The sequence below is a fragment of the Ceratotherium simum genome, chromosome 19 (assembly GCF_057802395.1).
Source record: "Ceratotherium simum simum isolate JZ-2026a chromosome 19, ASM5780239v1, whole genome shotgun sequence".
Lineage (NCBI taxonomy): Eukaryota > Metazoa > Chordata > Mammalia > Perissodactyla > Rhinocerotidae > Ceratotherium > Ceratotherium simum.
This window is the reverse complement of record NC_141918.1, coordinates 20,785,470-20,809,616: the sequence shown is the minus strand read 5'-3', so window position 1 is coordinate 20,809,616 and position 24,147 is coordinate 20,785,470. Positions and strand designations below refer to the sequence as shown.

The 24,147-nt window shown below is 39.4% G+C and overlaps 1 protein-coding gene across 1 annotated transcript in view; it reads right to left on the bottom strand.

Annotated features, from left to right (window-relative positions):
- KLHL32 (kelch like family member 32) overlaps nt 1-24,147 on the bottom strand; it is a 188,287-nt gene that overhangs the window by 136,965 nt on the left and 27,175 nt on the right. Inside the window, exons 2-3 of the mRNA XM_004422138.3 lie at nt 9,578-9,665; nt 1,277-1,457 (exon numbers count right to left, since the gene is read on the bottom strand). Of these exons, the coding sequence (XP_004422195.1) occupies nt 1,277-1,457; nt 9,578-9,600 (204 nt within the window). The 5' untranslated portion in view covers nt 9,601-9,665. The remainder of the gene's footprint in view (nt 1-1,276; nt 1,458-9,577; nt 9,666-24,147) is intronic.

Genomic DNA, 24,147 nt, shown 5'->3' with positions numbered 1-24,147 from the left:
TTAAAAAAGTCTTTCTTTCATGATTTGGCATCTTTGAAAATTCTTTTCTGCTGCTAGTTGGCAATTGAGTGCAGTTGATATTGTCACTTAAACATCAAAAACAAGATTATTATTGGAAATACATAAATCAAACCAATAAAATAACCACGGGCCTAAATTGGTCTTTGTATCATTTTCAGACTTGGGTGAGGGAAATTTAAAAATTCACAATTAAATTTATATTCTGATGTATATAGAGATTATGTGCTGTTATGTTTCAAAATTACTACCTAATCACTAGTTAACTGAAATAACATTGAAAAGAAAATTAAATAATAATTAAATAATGTATATTCAGAAATTAATATTTCAAAATATTCTGGTAAATAATGGTCAAGATTTTCTTTCTTATATCTATTTAAGCAGTAGAACAGCATCCTGGTTAAGAGTCAGACATGCATTTCGATTCCAGATCTTCCGCTACGCAACTGTGTGACTTATTACTTACTCTCTGCATTACCTCAAATTACTTAACCTCCGAGATTCATTTTCCTTAAATGTAAAATGGTAATTTTTATAGTATGTGTATTTGTTCACAAAATGGATTGCTGTGAGGATTAAATGAGATAGGCAAATAAAGTCCTTTGTCTACCACCTGAGTCACAGGAAATACTAAATAAATGGCATTTAATTAGCTATAACCACACTGTACACTTTCATCTTCAAAAAAAACAACAAATATCTCTCCACCGATCATTAGCCACTGGAAATCAAACTCCAAAATTCTACTAAACAAGACAATATGTCTTCTCCAGCCACATGGACACCTACGTGTCAACCACAAAGGTCTTTTAGGCCAATTGCATCTCCATCCCTGGAGCAAAGAGCTGGAAAGCACTAAGACAAGAACATGCATAGAAAATAAAAAATCAGAAATTCCACATATATTTAGGGACTTTTCTTATTTTAACAAATTATTTTACAGATTGTCCTTCTGATCTTGAATCCCATTATGGAGCACTACAATGCCACACTTTCTTCTGGGGGTAAAATGTCAAATGCCCCTGGGCTCAGATGCAAAGGAGAGGTCTGGTCTCCTTTGGAGGGACATCTGAGTGTCCAGCCCAGGGAGGGTCCTAATGGGGCCCCAATCTCATTCTGCCTGGGAAAGGCCCCAACATTCACAACTCTGGGGACTATCATTTAATTGTCTGATGGTTGCACAACACTTCAGGAAACATTGTCATCCTCTGTCTATTGATGTCTTAAGAGAAGCAAACAAACCCCCTTGACTTACCCGGAAATAGTCGCTGCATGCTGCTAGGACTGCCTTGTGAGCATGGAATTTCTGTTCCTCTGCAATCAGGGTGACATCGCAGAGGATGCCGTCACTTCTCTGCTGATTCAGCGCTGCCAGGACACTATCATTGTGAGATTCTGAGTGGCAGAGCCTCTGGCCTGTCAGCATTTCCTGAATACTACAAAGGAGAACAATCAAGTCAACATTCTTCCTCTCATCAGCCCTGGCTGCCCCATGCTCCCCGACTCCTTCAACACCAATTTAGGGAATGCAGGTTCCAGCACACTGTTGAGCTGTGACCTTCCTAAGTTCCCAATTTTCTTTCTATCTTCTTCCATAATTCTCTCTTTTCCTCATCTTCACAGGGTCTCTTGCCCTTTCCTACTAGCGACTCTCATTCTGAATTTGTGTTTGTGCGTGTGTCCATCTGTGTCTGTGTTTTGGCCCATGTTTGTGGGCTTGTGAGCCTCTGCTTCTGGGCCTCTGTCCCCTCAGTGTGTGTATGTCTCTGAGTGCAAAGCTTTCTCTGGATGTGTGTACATATATGTGCGACTCTCCACTCTGCGACCCGCTCTCTAACTCTCTGATTCCTTCTCTAGCTTTGTACCACTTGTGTGGGGTTAGTCCATGCTCAGACCATGATCACTGCCATGCACTAATACAGCACGGAGTCCACCAGACCTGGATGACTCACCAGAGTTACAGGAAGTCACCAAGTTTCCCTGCAGGCCACAATACTCCATTAATAAATAAAACAAAACTGAGCAAATGTTGGTTAGGGAAAAAAGGGCTGCTGGTGATCATCTCATGTAAAAGGCAATTAATTAAACCATAGCAGCCTATTATTAAACTTAGGAATTTATGCACCACAAGGAGAACATCAAAAGAAATTCCACTGTAAATGAAAAAAATTAAGGCTGAAAGTAAAATGTATCTATCTTATCAGCCTGCAATGTCTGTGTGACCATTGTACTAGATTTATGAATGACTATGCAATTTTATTTTCTGTTCTATTTTGCGAAATTGCTACTTATCCATTGTGAAACTTACCCCTTCACTCCCTATCCCATCCTAAAATATTCATCCTGTGTCTTTTCAAGACTCCTACGTGAAACCCCAGATCTTCCTAAAATAATGCAGAACTAATGCCATAAACACAAAATGCAAACTGAATTTGTAGACAGCCATGAACAATCCCAGCTTAGATACATGCAAATCTCCACAGTGCTCTAAAATCTCAGAACCAGCGTTGCACTATGACGAGTGACCTGTACCGGTCATAGGTGACTCCCAGAATGAGACCAAGGGCCATCCAGCCGTGTTTCTGGCTTGTAGACTCTTCGTGAAGATGAGTAAAGATACTATAAGGATGGTTAAACGTGGTCTCGCCCATCCTGACAACTCCTGCTTCTGGTCCCTCCCTCCGAGTGTGAAGAGCCACTCAGCGCAGCCAGGGAGTCGCCACCAGCCTAGTCTGCATGGTGGATGTATTCAACAGAGCTCTGCCCAGGCTGTGGTGTCAGCTGGCTGGTAAATTACAGTTCAGCACAATCACCACCTCAATGTGCACCACATGCTTCCCGGGAAATGCCAGCACGCAGCCAGGAAGCCTTATTGGACATTTTTGACTTGGGAGCCTCAGAAATGTCAGAACAATTGAAAGAAAAATAACTTGACAGGAGGTGATGATATAGGAAGATCTCGTGGGAAGATGGGAGGATTATTTTCAGTGGAAATGCGGCAGTGAGTTTTGAAATGGTTACTGTCGTCGAATATTCATCTCATGGCTCTAGCTATAGGCAGACTTTTAAAATCAGGAATTGAAAATCATCTTCAGAAGCATAAATAACTTTTTTGTACAAATTTCTATGCAAAAACCTAGAATGGAGATGAATTAGCATGGCTCAATTGAAGAAACAAGGGAATAGAATAATCATAGAAATATTATATCAGCTAAGTAAGCTTGAGGATAGTCTTTGACAAATCTTTCCTAAAAGAATGACATCTTTATATATTGTATAAACACAAAGCTATTACTATGCTCCATGAACTATCCTTAGTGATTTACAATTACTAATTCATTTAATCTTCATAACAATCCTATGAGGCAAGTACTATTATGATCTTTATTTCACAGAGAAGAAAACCGAAGGTTCAACAGCAGGCATTTTGAGAACCTATCACCAAGAACAGGACAGTGTAATTCATCCTTCTGCTTAAAAACCAAACGGAAACAAACAAACCAAAACAAAAAAAAAAAATCATAATCTGTAAAGATCTCAAAAGTCTATGCTCGAGGGAAAAAAAAATCACAAAGTCCATATTAATTTTATATTTATATTGTGCATAGTTAATCTCAAAATCAAAGTTGCCTTTTAAAAATAATATACATTAACATAATATGAGATAGTGACAAATGTTTGAAATTATGCTTCAAAAACATTTATCTTTGCACCATGACTAAGATAAGTTTTGGGATAGAAAGCAGATTTTAGGGGCCTGCCCGGTGGCACAGCGGTTATGTGCGCGTGCTAAGCTTCAGTGGCCCGGAGTTCGCAGGTTTGGATCCCGGGCGCGCACCAACGCACCACTTGTCAAGCCATGCTGTGGCGGTGTTCCATCTTACAGAGTTGAGGAAGATGGGCATGGATGTTAGCCTGGGGCCAATCTTCCTCAGCAAAAAAGAGGAGGATTGGCACTGGATGTTAGCTCAGGGCTAATCTTCCTCACAAAAAAAAAAGAAAGAAAAGAAAGCAGATTTTAATTATTATCACCTTAGAAAATTTATGTGAAACTCTCATAACTTTTCTCCCTTTTAATATCACCTTAAATGCTAAATAAATGTATTTTGAAATTTCATTTGTAGTGGAACAGAATATATTAAAATAATTGCCTTATAATGTTTCCTTACTCATTTTCCAAATATAGTACCACAATTCATGTCCCCATTATTAAGACTGAATCACTATTTGCATTTCAGATATCTATTGACAGCCAGGGAAAGAGCAGCTGTAAATGGAAATTTGGCAAAGAATAAAGGGCTCAGCTCTGAAACAATTGTGATGCTGCACAATTTCACAGGATCATTCAGTTGGGCTTGAAATATTCAAGCTTAAAGAAAACAACATGCTAAATATTTAAGGCAACACTTGGCACAAGATTCCAAATATTTTGGAACCAGTATGTTAGGAATCCTTAAAAGCAGAAACAAATACTCCAACATTTGGCAAGAAATAAAGGCTTATTAATCAACAAGTCATTATTATATTCTATAAGTAGCTTCCCACTCAACTCTCAGACGTAAACCTGCAAAAGGCCTCAGCTCTCTAAATGTTAAGGCACGTATGGCCAGAGAACACTGCTGAAAGGCAGCAGGCCCATTTGATGAAGTCAATAATCATAAACTAGGAAGTAGGTGAATCAAAGAGTATAATATACCATGTGTAAACTAAGATGGGGAGCAGACACATGCTTGCAAATGGCTTTGGCCTCTATAACTTATACCAAGTTAGCAAACTAAACCTTAGAGCAATGTCTCTCCATTATTTGGGAAACAAAGAAGAAGGAAGGAAAAGCATACTCCTAAAACTTCTTAAATTACCAAAAATAAATAAATAAATAAAAATAAAATAAAACAGGAGCCACATTTCCCAAGGGTATACAGATTTGAATGTTATCCTAAAACCGGGAAAGGTCTTCCATGGAAGCAACGTTGCCACTCCAAAATTCACAGATGAGTGCAGAGGGTGACCTGGCTTCCCCAAGGCAACTCCAATATCGTTTCCTCTGAGGGATCCCCAAGAACTGCACTGTCCAATACAGTAGTCACTAGCTACATGTGGCTAGTGAGCACTTAAAATGTGGGTAGTCCAAATTGAGATGTGCTGTAAGTGTAAAATACACAATGGATGTCAAAATATGGTATGAAAAAAGGGATGCAAAATATCTCGTGACTATTTTATATTGATTATACGTTGAAATGATAATATTTTGGGTATAATGGGTTAAATAAAATAATTGTTAAAATTCATTTTACCAGTTTCTTTCTACTTTTTAAAAAATATGTCTACTTGAACATTTTTATCATATGTATGCTTCACATTATGGTTCTATTGGACAGTCGACAAGTTCCCAGGGTACGTGTCCCTCATTTCTTTCCACCTGAACTCTATAAGGGCTTCAGGTACCCCCATCAGGCTGCCGATGAGCATGGCTCCTCCTGTATCTCACAGGGCCCAGCCTCTGCTGAGTACAACATGGGAAGCCCCAGACTCCCTGAGCAGAAGAATGGTTTTTAGTGACCCCAGGTTGCAACCATTTGATTGGCCATATGTCAGCATCCAGTAACGAAGGGATAAATAAATGTGGTCTCAGGGAACAGGACTATTCATGACTTCAAGTCTTTAACATTCATTCTAGAATTGATGGCAAAAACACAAAAATCAAATGCAGAGCATGATGTTCATAACATGGTACTCTCTACTCACAGTGAGACACTGCTTTAGTGCAAATCTCAACTTCAAGTTCATAGAGTTAACATTTTTGATCACAGAAACCTCGCAGGGCCTCATTTTCATAGAATAAATTTTGACTGATCACAGAAACCTCGCAGGGTCTCATTTTCATAGAATAAATTTTGACTGAGTTCAGTCAGTTTTTAAGATGTCAATTCCAAAATAGCTGTCTGGTTTTTAAACATCTGCATTTCAAATTTAAAAATTCAAGTCAATTACTATATCAATGTTTATCTAGTATTTAGATGTACAAAAAATATGTAAGGAGTTTTCACGTAAGGCCACCAGTAAGGTATCACATACTTACATATCAAAAACAGTCAAGTAATATAAAGTGCCATTTCTTAAATAGGCTACTTTACATAATAAAGAAAAAGACTGGAGAAAAAAATCTGATAGTATTAGAATTATGCATGATTATCTCAAGTCAATCTATTGATGAACTATCAAGTGAGTGCCCTAATCACCTGAATTCCACAGTAAAATATTTTTATACAAATTAAATACATTAGTATTAAAACAACCCTATTTTTTAAGCAGGCAGGCTGTTAAAAGATCCCATCTTTGAATTTAATTTTACTTTTTACAGGACATCTTATAAGTAAATACTTTTAAATTAATTGTAACAGTTAATAGCAATGAGCAAAATAATAAGCAAAGAAGACACAACATGCTTAGAGAATGATTAAGAAATAATGAAGACTGCAGAAAGGAACTTAATTATTAAGAGAATAGTTTTGTTTCCTTCCTTCCTTCACTCACTCAACATTTATTCATCCTGTGCCAAGTATTGTGCTACATACTGGAGATAAAATGGGGAACAAACTAAACTTGGTAGCAGCCCTCACGGAACATTCAGTTTAGCAAGGCAATTACATATGAATTAAAAAATCTAGCCTCCCTGAAGAAATAATGCTAGAGCTTCAGGCTGAAGGATGAGAGCAAGTTACCATGGCAAAAAGGGGAGAGAGGAGCTTTCCAAGCAAGGGATCAGAAAGTACTGTGATCCTGTGGCAGGAGGGAGCATGGCCCTTACACAGAATGTTAATGGCTGGACCCCTGAGGACAAAGAAGGGCATGGGGTAGAATCTGGAGCTCAGATAGCGGTCTTGGCTAGAGGTGTAAATCTGTGGCTCATCTGCATAGAGAGGGTAACAGAAGCACAGCTGTGTCTCCAGAACACAGTTGAGAGGCAATCAACAGTGAAAGGTTGCTGAAAAGATAAGAAAGATGGGATTCAAAACACAGAAGCAGGGCTGGCTCAGCTGCGGGAAAGGACTCCCCTCTGAGTAGCAGGAGGGAGGGAATAAGTGGACCAGAAACACATATTAAAACTCTGGGCATTTTTTCGTTTGTTGAATCTAAAGCTTTAGTGGAACCAATCTCCACTGGACAATGTAGGCAAGGAAAAATGGATATCCGGGTTCATCTGGGCTGGGATTTTGTCAGGCAAATGCACCAAAAATGCAGGAAGAAAGAGAAATTAAGGATTTAAAAGAGTGGTAGAACCTAAACTGAATAAGAAGGAAAATGAGGAAAAGAAATGGTTGATGGATTGGTAGAAAGTAGCAGGGCCAGTAGATGAGACATTGCAATGAGGTCAAAGTCCAACCCCAGTGGGTGTAGGTAAATCGGCAAGCTCGAAGGAGAGGAGGTCCTGATAAAAGTGAAGTGGCTGATGGAGTGGTTCCAGAAATAGAGCCGTACTGGGAATGCAAGGTCCAAGGAAGTAAATGTTCGGTGGAGGGAGAAGGTCTTTGGAGATCAGCAGGTTGAAGATCCAAGGCAACGAAATTGGACAGATCCTGCATGCAAACACTGAGGGCACTGGGAAGTTGTAAAGGGTTTGTGATGAGGAAGAAGACTGTAGGCCAGGTGTCAAATGCTCTGTGAATGAGCAGAAATGACCCCGACAATGTGGAGAGGATGGGAGGGTGAGAGAGTTGAAGATAACCACCTTCAGAAGAGCACGTCTTTGTTGTTGTTTTTGTTGTTGTTGTTTCTCAAACAACCAGTTTGAAGAGTAATGATCTAGAAGCAAAACTATGTCCCAGGACGACAACAATCTCTCTACCCATCCCTAAAATACATGAGATGTGAGAAAATAATAATGCCACCACTTGAGAGGGCTACCACAGAAGTGGGACCTCAGGAAAGGACAGCTCTCAGCAAAGTCAGGAGGAGAACAGAGCATTTCAGGGTCAGGGAGATGATACAGCAGAGCATATAATAATGGTACAACAGTCCCACAGGGTACAGGGGAAGTCTGAAAGGTGGAGAAGGGAGGGCTCTGCGTCGCAGCAGAGAAGGAGAGACCATCACAGAGATGATGGTGCCGTGGAAGACAGATAGCAGTGGGATCAGAGTTGACCAGTAAAAGCAGAGATGGCGGATTTAAAGTAAAAAATCATTTTGAGAAGAATGCACATGGATCCCGCTAGCCAGAAATAAATCACTTGGCTGAGGTGGTGGCAGACAGATACCATGGTCTCTACGTGCTAGATGCCAGATCTAGAGCAGGCTTTCTCAACCTCGATGAAACTGACATCCTGGGCTAGGTCATTTTTTGCTATGGGGGTTGTCCTGTGCACTGTAAGATGTTTAGCAGGATCTCTGGCCTCTTCTGACTAGATGCCAATAGCACCAGGGGTAGCCCTGGTAACAACCAAAAATGTTACCAGATATTGCACAACGTACCCTGAGGGCAAAATCATCCCTTATTGAGAATCACTGATCTAGAGGAACAGACTCGCTTCGGGAGTGCAGGGGCATTGTAACGGCTGTAGCAATGCTCCATTTCTGAGCACATTTTTGGAACTAGTCATCTCTAATAGCTTCAGACTTGTGGAAGAAAGCTGGTCTCAGTATTTCATAGATATATCAAATTCTTAATTATTTTCAAAAAAGGTATTTCCCAGGTTTATCACCTCTCTTATGCTTTGCTCTGAAGATCCTTTTGACTGTTTTCTTGGAGGATGATGATTTGCCTCCACTTGAGAATATTCAAAGGAATGCCCTGCAATTTCTCATTGACTACCCTCTCAGTTTTGGGAATGTGCCAAGCTCCTTCCTGCCCTAGGGCATTTCCCCCATGTCATTCCATCCTTCAGATCTCAGATTATAGAGCACTTCTTCAGGAAGTCATTTCCTCATTCTATCAATCCTGTACTTTTCCTTCAAAGCAGTTTTCACAATTATATTTGCATTGTTACTGGTGTGATTTGTTTAATGTCTGTTTCCTCCATAGAATATACATTATGTGAGGGCAGAAATCTTATCTAAAACAGGATAAGAAACCTTATATAACACATTTACAGCTGGATCCTCTGCACCAAGTAGAGTGCTTGGCTCAATAAATATCTCTTAAATAAATGAATTATTAAAAGAAAATGTTATGAGTATTTTGAGAGTATGTATCACACTCCCAAAAGTGATTGCTTTAAAGGGGACGATAGTCACATATATATATAATTTTCTGATTCTTTTTTTAATCATATATCTTTATAGTAGTATACCTTTTGTTTGAGGGAGGTTAACATCCTAAATAAGAAAAAGATAAAAAGTAGTATCAGCCAAAGAATCATGAAACGTATCTAGGTTTGACGGTAATGAGACCACAGCGGTTAGCCCTTGGGCTACCATACTAAACACACACGCTCTGACTGGTTTGCTTAATTCCTTCAAATATGCATTGAGCCCCTGCTCTGCACTTGGTTCTAGAACGTGCAGTGTGACCATTTCACGGCTCACTACACCAAGTGAGGACGTATCCTACAGGGCCGACCTCAGGCAGCGTTCAGACGGCATTCTCCAGCTGGGTTCCTCAGGGTCTCCGCCTTACAAGTTTGCAGGGGAATCGGCAAGCATTCCAGCTGAATAAAAAGACAAGAAAGAAAAGCACAGTGAGCTAAATGCAAAAAAGCACACTGGGCCTTCATGATTCCAACGCCTTAGAATCCCAAGGAGGCACCCTGGAGAGTTTTACAGTCAAGATATGACATTCTGACTGAATGTCCTTTTAATAAGCAATGGTTCGGAATGTTTTTAAGTTTTTTCACTTTATTGGAACTTCAGGGACTAAGAAGTAAAATGTGCTGGAGAACCAACAATAGCTAAATGAAGGGTTACAATAAAAATTAAAATATCAGATGGCCAAAGGGAAAAATTAAGATTTGAAAAAAAGAAAGCTACAAAGGTCTAAACCACAAATACTAGTTGACTTGTCCTTTACAGTGATTTTACTTTCCTTTCAAACGTGAATATTAGTGAAATTAAGTTAAAATCAAGTAGTCCTGGCTAAATGTCTACAGAAAGATGATGTTCTATTCAAGGAGCATATTTCTGAAAACTACATAAAAAAATAACATATAGAGATGAAAATTGGGAAATGGAAAACAGATTCTTACTGGAGCTTTAAGATCAGCCCAATTGGAAATATATAACAGGATGAAGTTGTCAAACTTGAAATTGCTCCTTGACTGTACACTTATTTAATCCCACACCCCACCCCTAAACCCCCTCCCAGCCTTTGTTTTCAATCACTGATGTAACTCTAAACAGAAGAGTAAATTATTTGAGTGTCTGGGATGTGGTCCATGACTCTCATTAGAGGCCCTAGCTCCCATTTTCTAATACACTCAAGTGGCAAAATTAATTCCAATCTGGACCATCTTAAACAGTCTCCCTTCTGTCTCAATTTTATTTTGAAAAGTGATAATAGGGTGAAAACCCTTATGAAAGGAATATGTTAAGCTGTGTCTATTTCTTTTTTTTTTTTTAATAATTTTATTTATTTATTTTTTCCCCCAAAGCCCCAGTAGACAGTTGTATGTCATAGCTGCACATCCTTCTAGTTGCTGTATGTGGGACGCGGCCTCAGCATGGCCAGAGAAGCGGTGCATCAGTGCGCGCCCAGGATCCGAACCCGGGCTGCCAGCAGCAGAGCACGTGCACTTAACCGCTAAGCCACGGGGCCGGCCCAAGCTGTGTCTATTTCTGCTGATTTGTATAAAAGAGAGAGCTATCATTTCCAACCTAACTATAGTATTTCTTATATTGTATACAAACCCTCAGTTGGTATGACTGTATAGTAATTCATGCCGACATATCATAATTTGCTTAAGTATTCCATTGTTATTGAAATTCAGGTTGTTTTGAGCATTTTTCATAAATCATATTTTTTATTTCTTGTTTTCTTTTTTTAATTATTCAAAATAGGATATCTACACTTTCATTTATTTCTAATTTAAGTTTTGACAAACTTAAAAATGAGCATCATTTTTAATTGATCCATTATGACTGAGCAGTACAGAGGCTCAGAATAATTCAAGGCATGTTGTCTAATTAGTTAAGTGCCTTTCTTAGCAACCTATTACAGCTAGTTTCCTTTCAGAATCTAGGTTATAAACTCCGGGCTCCTATAGCCTAACACAAACACTAACAGAGATGGACATCTGAGATTTAAAATGGCAAAGAATATTTATTAGTACAGAGAGGTGAAAAAAACCTTAATCTTTCTGAATGTCTAACATTTTCAAAACACTCCCAAAAATCAGGCGAATGGAGAACAAGAGTGCTAAAAGTTAAAATAATCCAAAATTAAAAGACACATCTAACTTGATATTTCTCAGACATTTCAAACATGATAATTAAAAATCGTAAGATAAATTAAATTTCCTTATTGTTTAGAGAACAACTCACTGAATTAGCTCCCCTGAAATTATCTAATTATAATCTGCTACATTCTATAAAGTTTAGTAAAATGGACAACATTTTAAAGGTGAGTTAAAATGAGTTAAAGGATGAATCACTCCTAAAAAGGTTTATTGTTATTTATTATTTACTATTTTTACTATGTATTATTTACTATTTACTATGCATATTTTTATATAACTTGTATCATTGGATTATGGTTTTGTTTTTGTATGAGTCACATTAGTTTTTACATTTTAAGTTTATTAAGCATATTTTATATTTTAATTTCCCTTATTAGAAGCGTGTCTCCTTGTAAGCTCCAGCCAGCCAGACCTCTTCTCCCTCCTCCTGCCTCCTTGTACTTTTTCCAGTGCCTGGGATGTGGATTCCTTCCTAACCCAAGGCTCTTATCTCTTCCCAGGAGCAGAAGATCCAGGCCAGTCTCCTGCCTTTCCCTTCCTCAGAATCCAGAAATGGATTCAGGACTGGGCCAGCTTGGCGGGGCACTTAGGAAGCAGAGCCATAGGCAGAACGGCTAGAGTTGCTCTCCAGGCGTCTTGCTCTTAGGGCTGCTCACACCCAACTGGAGATATAATCACATTTAGCACAAACCCTAAGGGTAGTGCCATGTGGGGTTGGAAGCATATGAGGTGGCTCTTTTTCTGTGAATTGAGAGTGATCATCGTCGAGGTCCCTTTCAGCTGTGACCATCTACAACTTTCTGAGCCCGCTGGCACCATAGGACGCAATTATCCTATGAGTACCAGAATGTACTCTTCACAGCCCTTCACATCCATGGTCCTAAAACTAGAAAGGTCACACATTCTCTTGCACTGAATTAGCCTTTGTGATCACCAGTGCAAAGAGCAGGAGAGTTGGGGCAGATGTTCCTCCCAGCCTTGCCTCACTTTAGGGCCCAGCACCCCCAAAGTCTGAGGTCTACTCCCTTGACCCATCTGTTCTCTAACCAAGGTCCACACATGTATCCCTTCAACTCCTGGGCATCCACCATTTGGCCCAAGATCAAATGAAATCCCTGGGGACTGGCCCCCACCATCAATTCTATACAATTAGGGAAGAATTAAGATGTATCCTAACCAAAAATACCCCCAAGGTTTTGGAGATTTTTTTTCACTGATTCATACAGTAAATATTTCCTGAGGAACTACTTTATGCAAGACCAGAGATGGGTCCCGAGGATACAGTCATTAATATATGAGTTCCTCCTTTCATAAGGTTGATAGTGGGCCATGGTGGAGAGCAAGGGGTGGCTTGAAAGTATTTTAGCCTTCACAATCATTACTGATACCCTCTGAAAGCCATCCCAAGTAAACATACTGCCTGAGCACAGCATGCTCTACTAAGCAAACACAGCCTCGAGACCAGTTCCTAGCTCTTCGCTTCTCACCCAAAGGCTGCCCTTCAGCCCCTCCTGGCCACTGCCAGTGTGTGTATAATTCATTCTTCAACCATAATTATGATAAGTGCAAGGTGCTCTGAATAGTTTCCCCATCTTAAAGATAATAATACCTACCTCATCGGGTTGTTGTGAGGATTAAATGAATTGAAATTCTCAGATAGTGCCTGTCACATGTTAAGTGTTAGCCGTTATTATTATTGTTGTTTTATTATTATTTATAATTTATGATTATTTTAATATAGCACAGGACATGGCCCATCCTATGTGTTCAGGGAAGGGACTTCCTTGAGGACATGATATCTGAGCTGATCTCTGAAAGGTAAGTATTACCTGGGTGAAGGGGTGGGGGGGAGAGATGGGTGGGAGGCATCCGGAACAGAGCCAACAGCCTGTGCAAAGGTCCTAAGGCAGAAAGAAGAGCCTATTAGAGGCCAGAGGGCAGACCTCATAGGCAATGTTAAGAATACTGGTCTTCATCCTAAAATCTGTGAGAGTCCACTAAAGGTTTTACAGCAAAAGATTTGCATGATGAGATTTGCATTTTAAAAAGATCACCGGCTACAGTTTGGAGGTTACTGGAAAGGTGCCAGAGTTCTCAAAGAAACTAAAGGCAACCTCCTATTCCTGGCACATTGTATAATGGTAACCACCAGTTCATACAATCAACCTCTCCCCAACATCAAAACCCCTCTGGCTTACTGCCTAAAGGATGGCATCCACTTTCCCTCAGAAGGCGTTACCCTGGCCAACTCCACCAAGTATTTTTCTCCTGGGCCTTGCACATGGCAGGCCCTAACTCACTGGTTGGCTGAAATTGAATTCCCTGTTCAGATGGACTCAGCTGTCCCCTTCAGTGGTTAGTAAGTTCAGTGGTGGTGTCTAAGGAAAAACATTAAGGTGGAGAGGAGAGACAGGGTATCAGGGTTCCCCCTAGCTCAATGGACCCTGACCAGTCTCCTCACACACATGGACTCGGTACTTTGGTACAGGGAACACCCGCTGTTTTACCTGCCTGGCCTCCCCCATGGTCTGTTACTATCATGCACCTCCCACCACCAGGCCTTAGCTGATTGGTCTGAGAGTCTCGGCCTAACCCAAGCTGGGCCAATCAGGGATTTGGAACTGGAACTACCAGTCTCCAGATCAGTTGGGCTGCTCACTTGCAAGAAGAAAACAATACAGGGAGCCAGCCTGGTGGCGCAAGTGGTTAAGTGCTCACGCTCCGCTGCAGCAGCCCGGGGTTCGCTGGTTCGGATCCTGGGTGTGCACCGACGCACCACTTGTCAGGCCTTGCTGTGGCAGGCATCCCACATAAAGTGGAGGAAGATGGGCATGGATGTTAGCCCAGGGCCAGTCTTCCTCAGCAAAAAGAGGAGGATTGGCAGATGTTAGCTCAGGGCCAATATTCCTCACAAAAAAAAAAGAAAGAAAACAATACAGGAACTGAGGGAGGTGGCTATTTTTACATTAATCCTACCTTTAAAATTTTGATATTTTGCTCATCATTAACTTTGAAATATTGCATTAAAATATTATTTATCTTGATCACTGAGTTTTTTGGTGTCCTCTTCACTTTTGCACCCATGGCGAGTGCCTCACTTGTCTCACCCTAGTTTCAGCTCTGTTTTCTGCCATGTGGATTAGGAAACCAAGAAACAATTCTGCAGGGAAAGAAATAGAGAAAAACAAGCAGGTGTACAGAGAAAAAGTTAGAGGCAAGAGATGGAAAGAGAGGACATTCTGGATTCCTCCATACTTTCCTGCCTCTGGGGGTATAGGAAACAACCTAGATCCTTACAACAAATTCCCTGGTTTATTTAGGCTAACTCAACTGCGGGTTAAAAGATTCTCAAGAAATTCATTTAGGGTCTTACATAAGATTTTGTCTGAGGAAAAAAGGGGGCTCTGCTGCTTTGAAAACACACACAGATAAACATATTCATTTATTGTGTGTTTGTCTGAAAACCTAACCACCATTTAAATTGTAAATACTGCTTCTATGGGAAAATGTGACTCCAAGAACTCCTCAGAAAACATAGGTTTCAAAACACATGTACACGTTTGTGACATTTAATGCTGTTCCCTCTACATTCTTTAAAAGGCCAAGCTCCTTAAGACTCAGCTTTAACCGCTTTGCCACACAAATTCATTATACGAGAAGGCAAATGCCATTTATGCCGTGGCTTTGTGGTCAACCACTAAATGTCTAAAAATATTATTTTGGTGAATAGAGAATTTATTGGCTTTACTAAATATCATTTAAAGACAAGAAATATAAAAATAGTTAAGAAAACGTATGTTAAAATTTTAAGTATTTCTGAGCAGGTTTTTAGCTCAGCAGAATGAACTTGGGAAGGAAGGAGGGGCTTTTCCTCTGCAGCGTAACTACTGAAAATGCACAAGGCACAGCGCTTCCCAGTTATCAGAGGAGTTTGGCTGTGGTACTTCTCAAAACATGTAATGTCCCCCATAAGACTAGTAACACAAATTTCAGGCCTGGTGGTTAAAAATACAACCAAATAAATTCAGCTTGCAAACACAAAATAAAACCACTATTTTACAAAATGGAGCCATGTTCACACATCAATGTGCTGTCATGACACCTGACCCACCCTGGGCCACCCACTCTGGGCTAGTTATTTATCTTTTCCAAATTTCAATTTTTTCCTTTTCTACAAATACAGGGTGTATAATGAAACAGAGGCATGGAACATACGTAGTTCAAAGACCAATACATCACAAGGTCTCAGTAAACGTCCAGGTATGTCTCCTTTTATTACCACACAAATATGAATCACACAGTGATTGGCTCAGATAACAGGTATATATGTGAATTTTTACTTTTGTTTCACTTTTGGCTAATGTAGTTCACATGCAAAGTAGTAATTTGTTAAATATCAAAAATAGGTACGTATAGCGGCAATCGTCCCAAGACTGTTCTCAAGACGACGCTGCAGCTTCAGATGACTCAGGCCCCACTGCAAGCTCTCCAGAGGAAGCTGGGACTCACCTTGGGCAATGCAGCAAACATTTCTCAGAACTAAGCAATTCTTTCACATAATCAAAATTATTCACTGGCCTCACCCTTAGGAAATGTTTGCTTATGGAATCTCCTCTTTTACTGATGTGTTTCTTTTCAAATATAATCTGCTTGGTACGTAGGATTGATGGGGTTTAACCTTTCTAGTTTTTATTTTCATTAAAATGTCTCGAGGTTGCCAGAGCCTCACTTAGAGTTTTTGAAGTGAACAGTGAAAATATAATATTTTCTGAGAAAAAAAAAAACCTTATTAAACCATAATAGTGTGAAACTTTCTCTTTCAAAAAGGTAAGTGTCTTATAAATCTGACTCAATTATATGCAAAGAAAGAAAGACCAGATAGACTAATCTAGGCTAATCTGATAAAAAAAAAAGACATTAAAAGTTACGTTACCTTAATTACTGGATGCACACCAATTCTACTAGTATATAAGAATTGGTTTATTTTTGCTATTATCATATATTTGTTTAATAATGTTTTAGTATTTATTACACTCCTTTTAAAAATATTTGATGATTTTTTAAAATATTAGTTATTCTTGATCTCGGCAATTTATAGTAATTAAAAGGAAGTATCACCAGACTTTAAGCAGACAGAAGTAAAATGCAAGAGATATAGAGGTCCTACACAGGAACAAAGCCTAGAGTTAAAAAAATATGAATTATAGATACAGGTCTTGACCATGGAAAACTAGTTACATTAGATAATTCTTCAGTATACTCAACGGCTTGTTGATCCCAATCAACAAATTACATCAAAATACTATGTCTTGAAAGGAAATGTTGCCTCTAAGTATAAAAGAATTAGGATATATGCAATGGTCCCAATCATCACTTTATTTATGTATTATGTATGGTGATAACTTATCTTGAATTCTGATTATTTCATTAATTGGTATATTTTTAGCACCAGTAAATTAGTATATTTTTTAAACCAGTACATCATCATGTGGTATCTAGTAAATGATACTAGATATTCCTTTAGTCTGAACAGCAAACATTCAAGGGTACTCCACTGGCATACTTTCCTGTATGGAATATTGATTCCTGAAGATTAACAAGGTTGCTTGCCCTTTCAGAGAATGAAAACATCTAAGCGCTCTCTCCAAATAAAAAAGAAGTGAGAGGACTTAACTTTAATTGGAAAGGTCCAATGTGTGATCAAAAGCACAATTTATCACCTGAATAAAAACTTAGGCCAAAAGAACAAAATTGCCCTGTTCTTACAAAATCCTACAACCTTTTTAATATATAAAACACTTAATAATTCAGAACATACTCCTGAGATAGTAACCTTAAAGCCTTTCTACTAAACAATTGCTAAGTTTTAATTCAAAATAATTAGAAATAATAACCACTTCACCTACTACCATGAGCGAAATGCTTTCTTCGACTGCTATTACACTAAGAAGCACTTTACATGCATGATCTCCTTTACTCCTCACAATAACCTGATCTGAGAGATATTATTATTCTCATTTAATAAGGAACCTGGGGATAAGTAATTCACCAAAGTCCCAGGGCCAGGAATTAGTAGTGTCAGGGATCAACACCTAGTCTGTTTGATTCCAAAGCTTGTATTCTTAATTATTCTACTCTAATCCCAAATTTTATAAAAAATCATAAAACTGCTACCTTTAAAGACACATCAAAAATAAAAATAAATAGACTATATGAAAATTATAGAAAAAATATAGTCAGTGAGTTCTTCTTAACATTATAAGACACAAATATGTAAATAACGATATACTCAGTATTTCTTATAATCCTATGAGAAAGGGAAAAAATTAAGAGGCAAAAGGTTAAACATCTTTTTGCAGATGGATCTCACCAAAGGTCGCCAGGACACATAGACAATCAGTATAAGTTGGCCCAGCACAATAATTCCAGATAAATAGATATTTTATAATAGGGAGAGATCAAACTTTCTTTAAATTGTGGAACATACCAACTCATCAATTGTTTTGAATAAGGTAATATGTAACCATATCTCACATAGTTAGGAAAGAAGAGCCAATATCCATGAAATCTATGAAAACTTGTGTTGCAGAGCTTCAAAGTCTTCTTTACTATTCTATTTAACATTTTACATATTTGAAAGCATCTAGTCTACTATTTGTGATACTCAATTAACATTAGCGTGACTCTCCTTCCCCATCTCCTGGATGGAAATACAAAGGGCACACTTGTCAAAAGTGTAGCTAAGAGCATAGCTCAGAGAGAAACTGAACATGGTGGATGACACAGTCAGTCTCAGGTAGAATCTGACAAGATGAGGCTAACAAGGCTCAAGAAAAATGTTTCTGTATTCCATTTTTTTAAAATTATCAAAATGGAGGAAGTATACCTTAATAGTCACATGAGATTTTTTTTAAAAACTAGGAATTTTGAATGACTAGGAATAGTTGTCAAAACTATTGAGCATGAGAGAGAAGACAATTCGTTAATATTCTTAATATATAAAGTATTTAACATCAACAAGAAAAAGATGAATATCTCCATAGGAAATAATGGACAAAGAGCATAAACAGGCAAATCACCTAAGTACAAATATAAAGGAATACAAGACATATGAAAATGTTCACTCTGGTTAGTAATAAAAATGCAAATAAATCAACAACAAGATGGCATTTCTTTCCAATCACATTGGCAAAGAATGATGATGGCCAATGAAAGCAAGGAAACTGACACTCTCACATATACAGGCAGGTGTTTAAATTGGCATAGTTGTTCCAGACGGCAATTTGAAAATACATATCAAAGGCCTTAAATGGGCAAACTCTTTAATCTAGAAATTCCACATCTAAAAATCCACCCTATTAGTGTGCAAAGGGGGTTCACTGGAATGTTGTTTATTTATATAAGCAAAAAATAGAAGAAATCTATATGTTAGGGGAAGAGGTGAATAATAAATGCCACATAATGACATTTTGGTCAACAAAGGACTGCATACAACAGTGGTCCCATAAGATCAGTATCATATAGCCTAGGTGTGTGGTAGGCTATACCATCTAGGCTTGTGTAAGTATACTCTACGATATTTGCACAATGATGAAATCGCCTAACGACACATTTCTCAGAACATATCCCCATTGTTAAGCAACCCGTGACTATATATCCTTCAATGAAAAACCAAGCAGTAATTTAAAATGATGATGTAGACATATACTTATTAACATGAAAAAATACCTACATGTAATAAAGGGAACGTATTCCAGGACACAGTCACACCCTGAAACGCTGAAGAGATCAAAACAAATAGCGGCAGGCACTTAGTACAAGGGCCAGAGAGCTAAGGCAACATCAACTTTGACTCAAAATGAAGGAAGTTTCTAATAATTTAAGATGCCCAAAGGCTGGACAGGTTACTACGAAGGTAATATCTCCATCACTGGAAGTAAAAAATGGGACCATAACACATTCAAGGTTGTTCTGAAGGGAACTCAAATGGCCATAGGCCTGCCTGACCCATAGAAGCTGGCAGCAGGGGATCAGGATCTGCGACAACCACCAGCTGGTGTCTCACAAGGATGTCCCTGTTATGGGCTGAACTGTGTCCCCCCAAGTTCACATATTCAAGTCCTAAACTCCAGTCCCTTAGAATGTGACTATGTTTGGAGACAGGGCCATTAAAGAGATAATTAAGGTAAAATGAGGTTATATGGGTGAGCCCTAATACAATACGACTGGTGTCCTTATAAGAAGAGGAGCTTACGAGACACACAGGCACAGAGGAAATGCCATGTGAGGACACAGCAAGAACGCAGCCATTTTCAAGCCAAGGAGAGAGGCCTCAGAAGAAACCAACCCTGCCTACATCTTGATTTCAGACTTCTAGTCTCCAGAACTGTGAGAAAATACATTTCTGTTGTTTAAGCCACCCAGTCTGTGGGACTTGGTTAGGGCAGCCCTAGCAGACTAATACAGCCCCCAAGAGTGGGCACAGCCCACATATGAGCAAGTCCTTGCCAGGGCTGCCCTCTTACCATCGCTCTGCCCTATGGTTGAAATCAGCCTTCGCCAGCCAGTGCTAATGTGACCTTCCAGTCTCTTCCAACCTTCCGCTGCTCACAGGCAGTGCCAGGTCCACTGACCACCCTACCTCCAGGTCTAGGACAGCCTGTACTCTGCTCAAAGCGGGGCCACAGGTGACTCTGAGAAATGCCAGCCCCCGGGTGGGGCCTGAGACAGCTGCCTCTCCACTACTGCTCCCTCGGAGTACCTGGCTCCGGGCTTCCACTTTTCCAATCAGTGCTTACCTTTCTCCAGGTGCTAACACTCACCACTCTTCAAGGAAACTTCCTCTGGGAAGTTGCTTGGACTCCCAGGCATACAGTTTGCTTGTTTTACCTGGGCCCTCTCCTTCCCAGGTTGCATAAGTATTGTGGATGCCCAAGCAGAGAGGGCTGAGGGTCCAGAGTGTGGAAGCACAGCCCAGTCATGTGCCCAAACACTCGCCACCTCCCCAAACTCTGTCTCCAAGGTAAAGCTATGCGCATCAGTAAGCCTTCTGCATAACTTCGGCTGATTATCTTCCTCAGGTGGCCTTCTACCAACCTGCCTCCCATGGGTAACCCCACCAGTCTGTCACATATGACTGCAAATGTCTGCACCCTTTCCAATGCAGTCCTGCTGCCAAATCTACCCACAGGGGGGACCACTGCCCATCTCCACATGCTGGGGGATGTGGAGACCAAGCTTCAGCCAAGATACCCAGGTACATGGCAGCCAAATGAATGCAGGCAAAAGCCTTTAGCCATCTGATCATCTCACTGCTCTGCTTAAAGCTGTTGTGATAAAGTCAAACTCCTTAAAATGGTACCCCTGCCAACACTTCTAGCCTTGTGTCCTGCTACTTGACTTCTTGTTTTCTGGTCACAGACATGCAGATCTGCTCATCCATACCGAACTGTTCTCTCCCTTCAGTGCCGTGGTACCTGCCATCTCCTCTGCCCATACTTTCTACTCTTCCTGTTTGCCTGGTTAGCTCCTACTCATCCTGCAAGTCTCGGATATCACCTCCTCTGGGAAGCCTTCCCTGATCCCCCCAAGTCTGAGTTAATTACTCTCCCACATGCTCCAATAACACCAATACACCTACATTCACAGCATAATCAGCACTCTATATAATTACATGTTTGGGGAAAGGAGAGGCAGAATCTATTGCCTCAGCCTCACTTCTACCCATAACCCAACCCACAGACAGTAAGCTCTTTAAGTGGGGCAATCATTCATCTTAGGGTAGTCACAGTTTTGCTTCTTGTCCCAGTGTAATTACTAATTGCACCCCCATTTGTTCTCTTTTGTTTCCCAGATTGGATGATAAATTATTTGGCCATCCTGTCTATATAGACAGGATCCACATCTACCTTGCTCACTGTCTTGAACCCCCCGGGACTACCATTATTCTCACAAAATCTCCAAAAGCCAAAAAAATACAATGTACAATGTATTTCCACTTTAGAATGAAGAGCATGAGATCTTAATGCTGGATTATTTGCATATATTGAATCATAATGATTTAGTTTATATTATGAAATTCATGCCCAGAAGAGTAAAATGCTGCACTGAATACCAAAAATTTCTCTAGTAAGAACAAGGAGGAAGTGTCTAGTCACCCTCATGAATATAGCTGGAGACCTCAGGAACCAAACTAAAATATAACGTTTAAGTCAGTTCCTCCAGTCACATTAGCACATCCCTTTTCAGCTCTTACTTTAATTTAATTTTTAGCTCCATCACTCCTCTATGAATAGAAACATGAAATGCTTGGATCAGTTACACAGTCTTGTCAAAATAACCTAACCTGCAATTATAACATCCTAAGGTGCTCTTAAAAAATGTTGCCATGAAAACTTTTTTATTAAAGAATTTCTTATAGCTCTCGAACCACTGAAAATTAAATCACTCATCTGCATCTTTATGGATGGCACAATGTATCTCTTGAGCGTTTTGCTAGTACACAAACTATCTGTATTATAAATAACATTGTATGTCAAAAAATCAATGTGCTACATTTACGTAATTTTTTTATTTCATTAGAATATTCTGGATAAAAAACTTTCTTAATCAGACTGTAAGTGAACATTCTCCTCTGATTAATGATTGCCTTGTAACAAATAGAAAATATACAGTTTACAGTTTCCCAACCTATGATCTAGATGTAATCCAAACTCCATTTTCAAATAGAGAAACAATCTTACTGTTGAATTTTAAAACATGAACTCTTCATTCATTCAAATATTTGCTAAACGCTTAACATATTTCCAGTAATCACTGAACAAGATGTGATGACAGACACAAAAGAATTAAAAATAGTCTCTGCCCTTCAAATAGCTTATAATCTACAAAATAAGGCATAACATCCACATTTGTATTACCTAACAGTACAAGACATTCTGTATTTTCTTCTATCAAAAAATGTACAATTTTTTCTCATTTTAAAATTTCTAAAATTGAGGCTGTACCTTAAATCGATATAGTCATTAATATGCTACTATTTTCCCCCCGAAAAGCTGTTGGGAGTCTTAAATCTGCAAGAAGCATTAGAACTGGGGAAGTACTGTAGTTCAAGTGCCTAAATAAGGAAGCTAGGAGTACATCCACTATTACATTTAATTCTTACAATAATCTAGCATTGTAAGAATCAAATGGGTTCACTTTTCAGAAGAAAAAGCAGAGGTTCAGCAACCTGAAATGCTTGAGAAAAAAAAAAAAAAACCTGGTAATTGGTGAAGATGAAACTCAGATCCAGCTCCCCTACATTCAGCTGCCAGCAAAGGAGAGAGGCGGGTCGGTTAGAACGGTGGAGAAAGGTTAAATGCAGGAGCACTGAAGGACGAAGAGAGAAAGGAGAAGGCTTTCCAGAGGAAAAGTACAGCACACTGAAAGATATGGGGGCTTCTGAGTTATACTTTTGTAAAATAAAAATGCTGTGCCAGCTGGAGATGCAATATAGACATGTGTCCAATCCGCCATCTGTAACAGGAAGCCCTTCCGGTAAGTTCCATTTTTATACCCATATTATTCATTAGGAAAATGAGGTTTACAGAAATTAAGTAACTTATGAAGGTCACACAACCAGTATGGGAACCAGGGCGAAAACCTAGGCAGTCTACCTCCAGAAGCCACCGTTTTTTTAACCTGTAAGCTATCCTGCATCTCCAGCTAGAACAGGGTTCTTATTTTACAAAAGGATGACTGAGAAGCCTCCATATCTCTGAGTGTGTTGTACTGCTCATCTGGAAAGCCTGTGATAAACAGGCTAATTCTCTCAGTTAAGATATTTGGTTTTCCGTGAAAACACAGATCTGACCAGGCTGAATAACAAAGAATTTACTCTAACTAACCATTCACTAACCATCTTCTCACTCACTCATTCAACATTTAAATAGCATTTCCATACGTCAGGAATGCATGTAAAGGAGTAAGATTAAAATGACTTTGTAAAGCAAAATGTCTGGGGTTTTTTTTTTTTTTAACATGACAAGTGATAAAAGCTATCACTTCTTAAAGCATAATTTTCTTTCAAAAAAAAGGATGTAAGGTAGAAGGAAGGACGTGGGCATGAGGTTAAGTTCCTTCAGCGGGGTTGAGCTACATGTTAACTGACATCTTAACTGCGAATTATAGGGGCAGGGACCATGTCCCACTCATCTCTGAGTTAGAAGGAGCTTTGTTCCCAGGAGATTTGCTAATAAATGAATTCTTTATAAATTGCTCTTGTTTAGGGAGTTCACGGGCTTTCACCACAAATGCAGAAGTTCCAGACACCTCCAAAAATACTTTTCTCTGTCATTGAAAAGGCGTTCCAAGTCTCTTACAGAAAATGTCCATAATCCTAACAACCTCAAGACATCAAAACAAAAAAGAAATTGAGATTTCATTTTCATTTAAAAATTAACATCACTTTAAAACTTTGACAAAGATCCTGCGGCTAAGAGTCTTCAATTTTAAGACAGTAGTCCACTGTCCCACTTTACACATGAGAAGGTTCAGGACACACCGCCCCAAAATATGGCGCTTTGGCATACTGAATATTTCAAACTGAAGGGATCTGAGGAATGGCACGTGCAGGAGGGACTTTCTCCCCCTCCCCTGAAGCAGGTCACAAACCCTTCTGTGAGAGGTGCCCCGGGAGGAAAGGGACATCCTTGACACCAAGAGCCGGGAGGAATCTGAATGAACAGCCCTTGCTGTT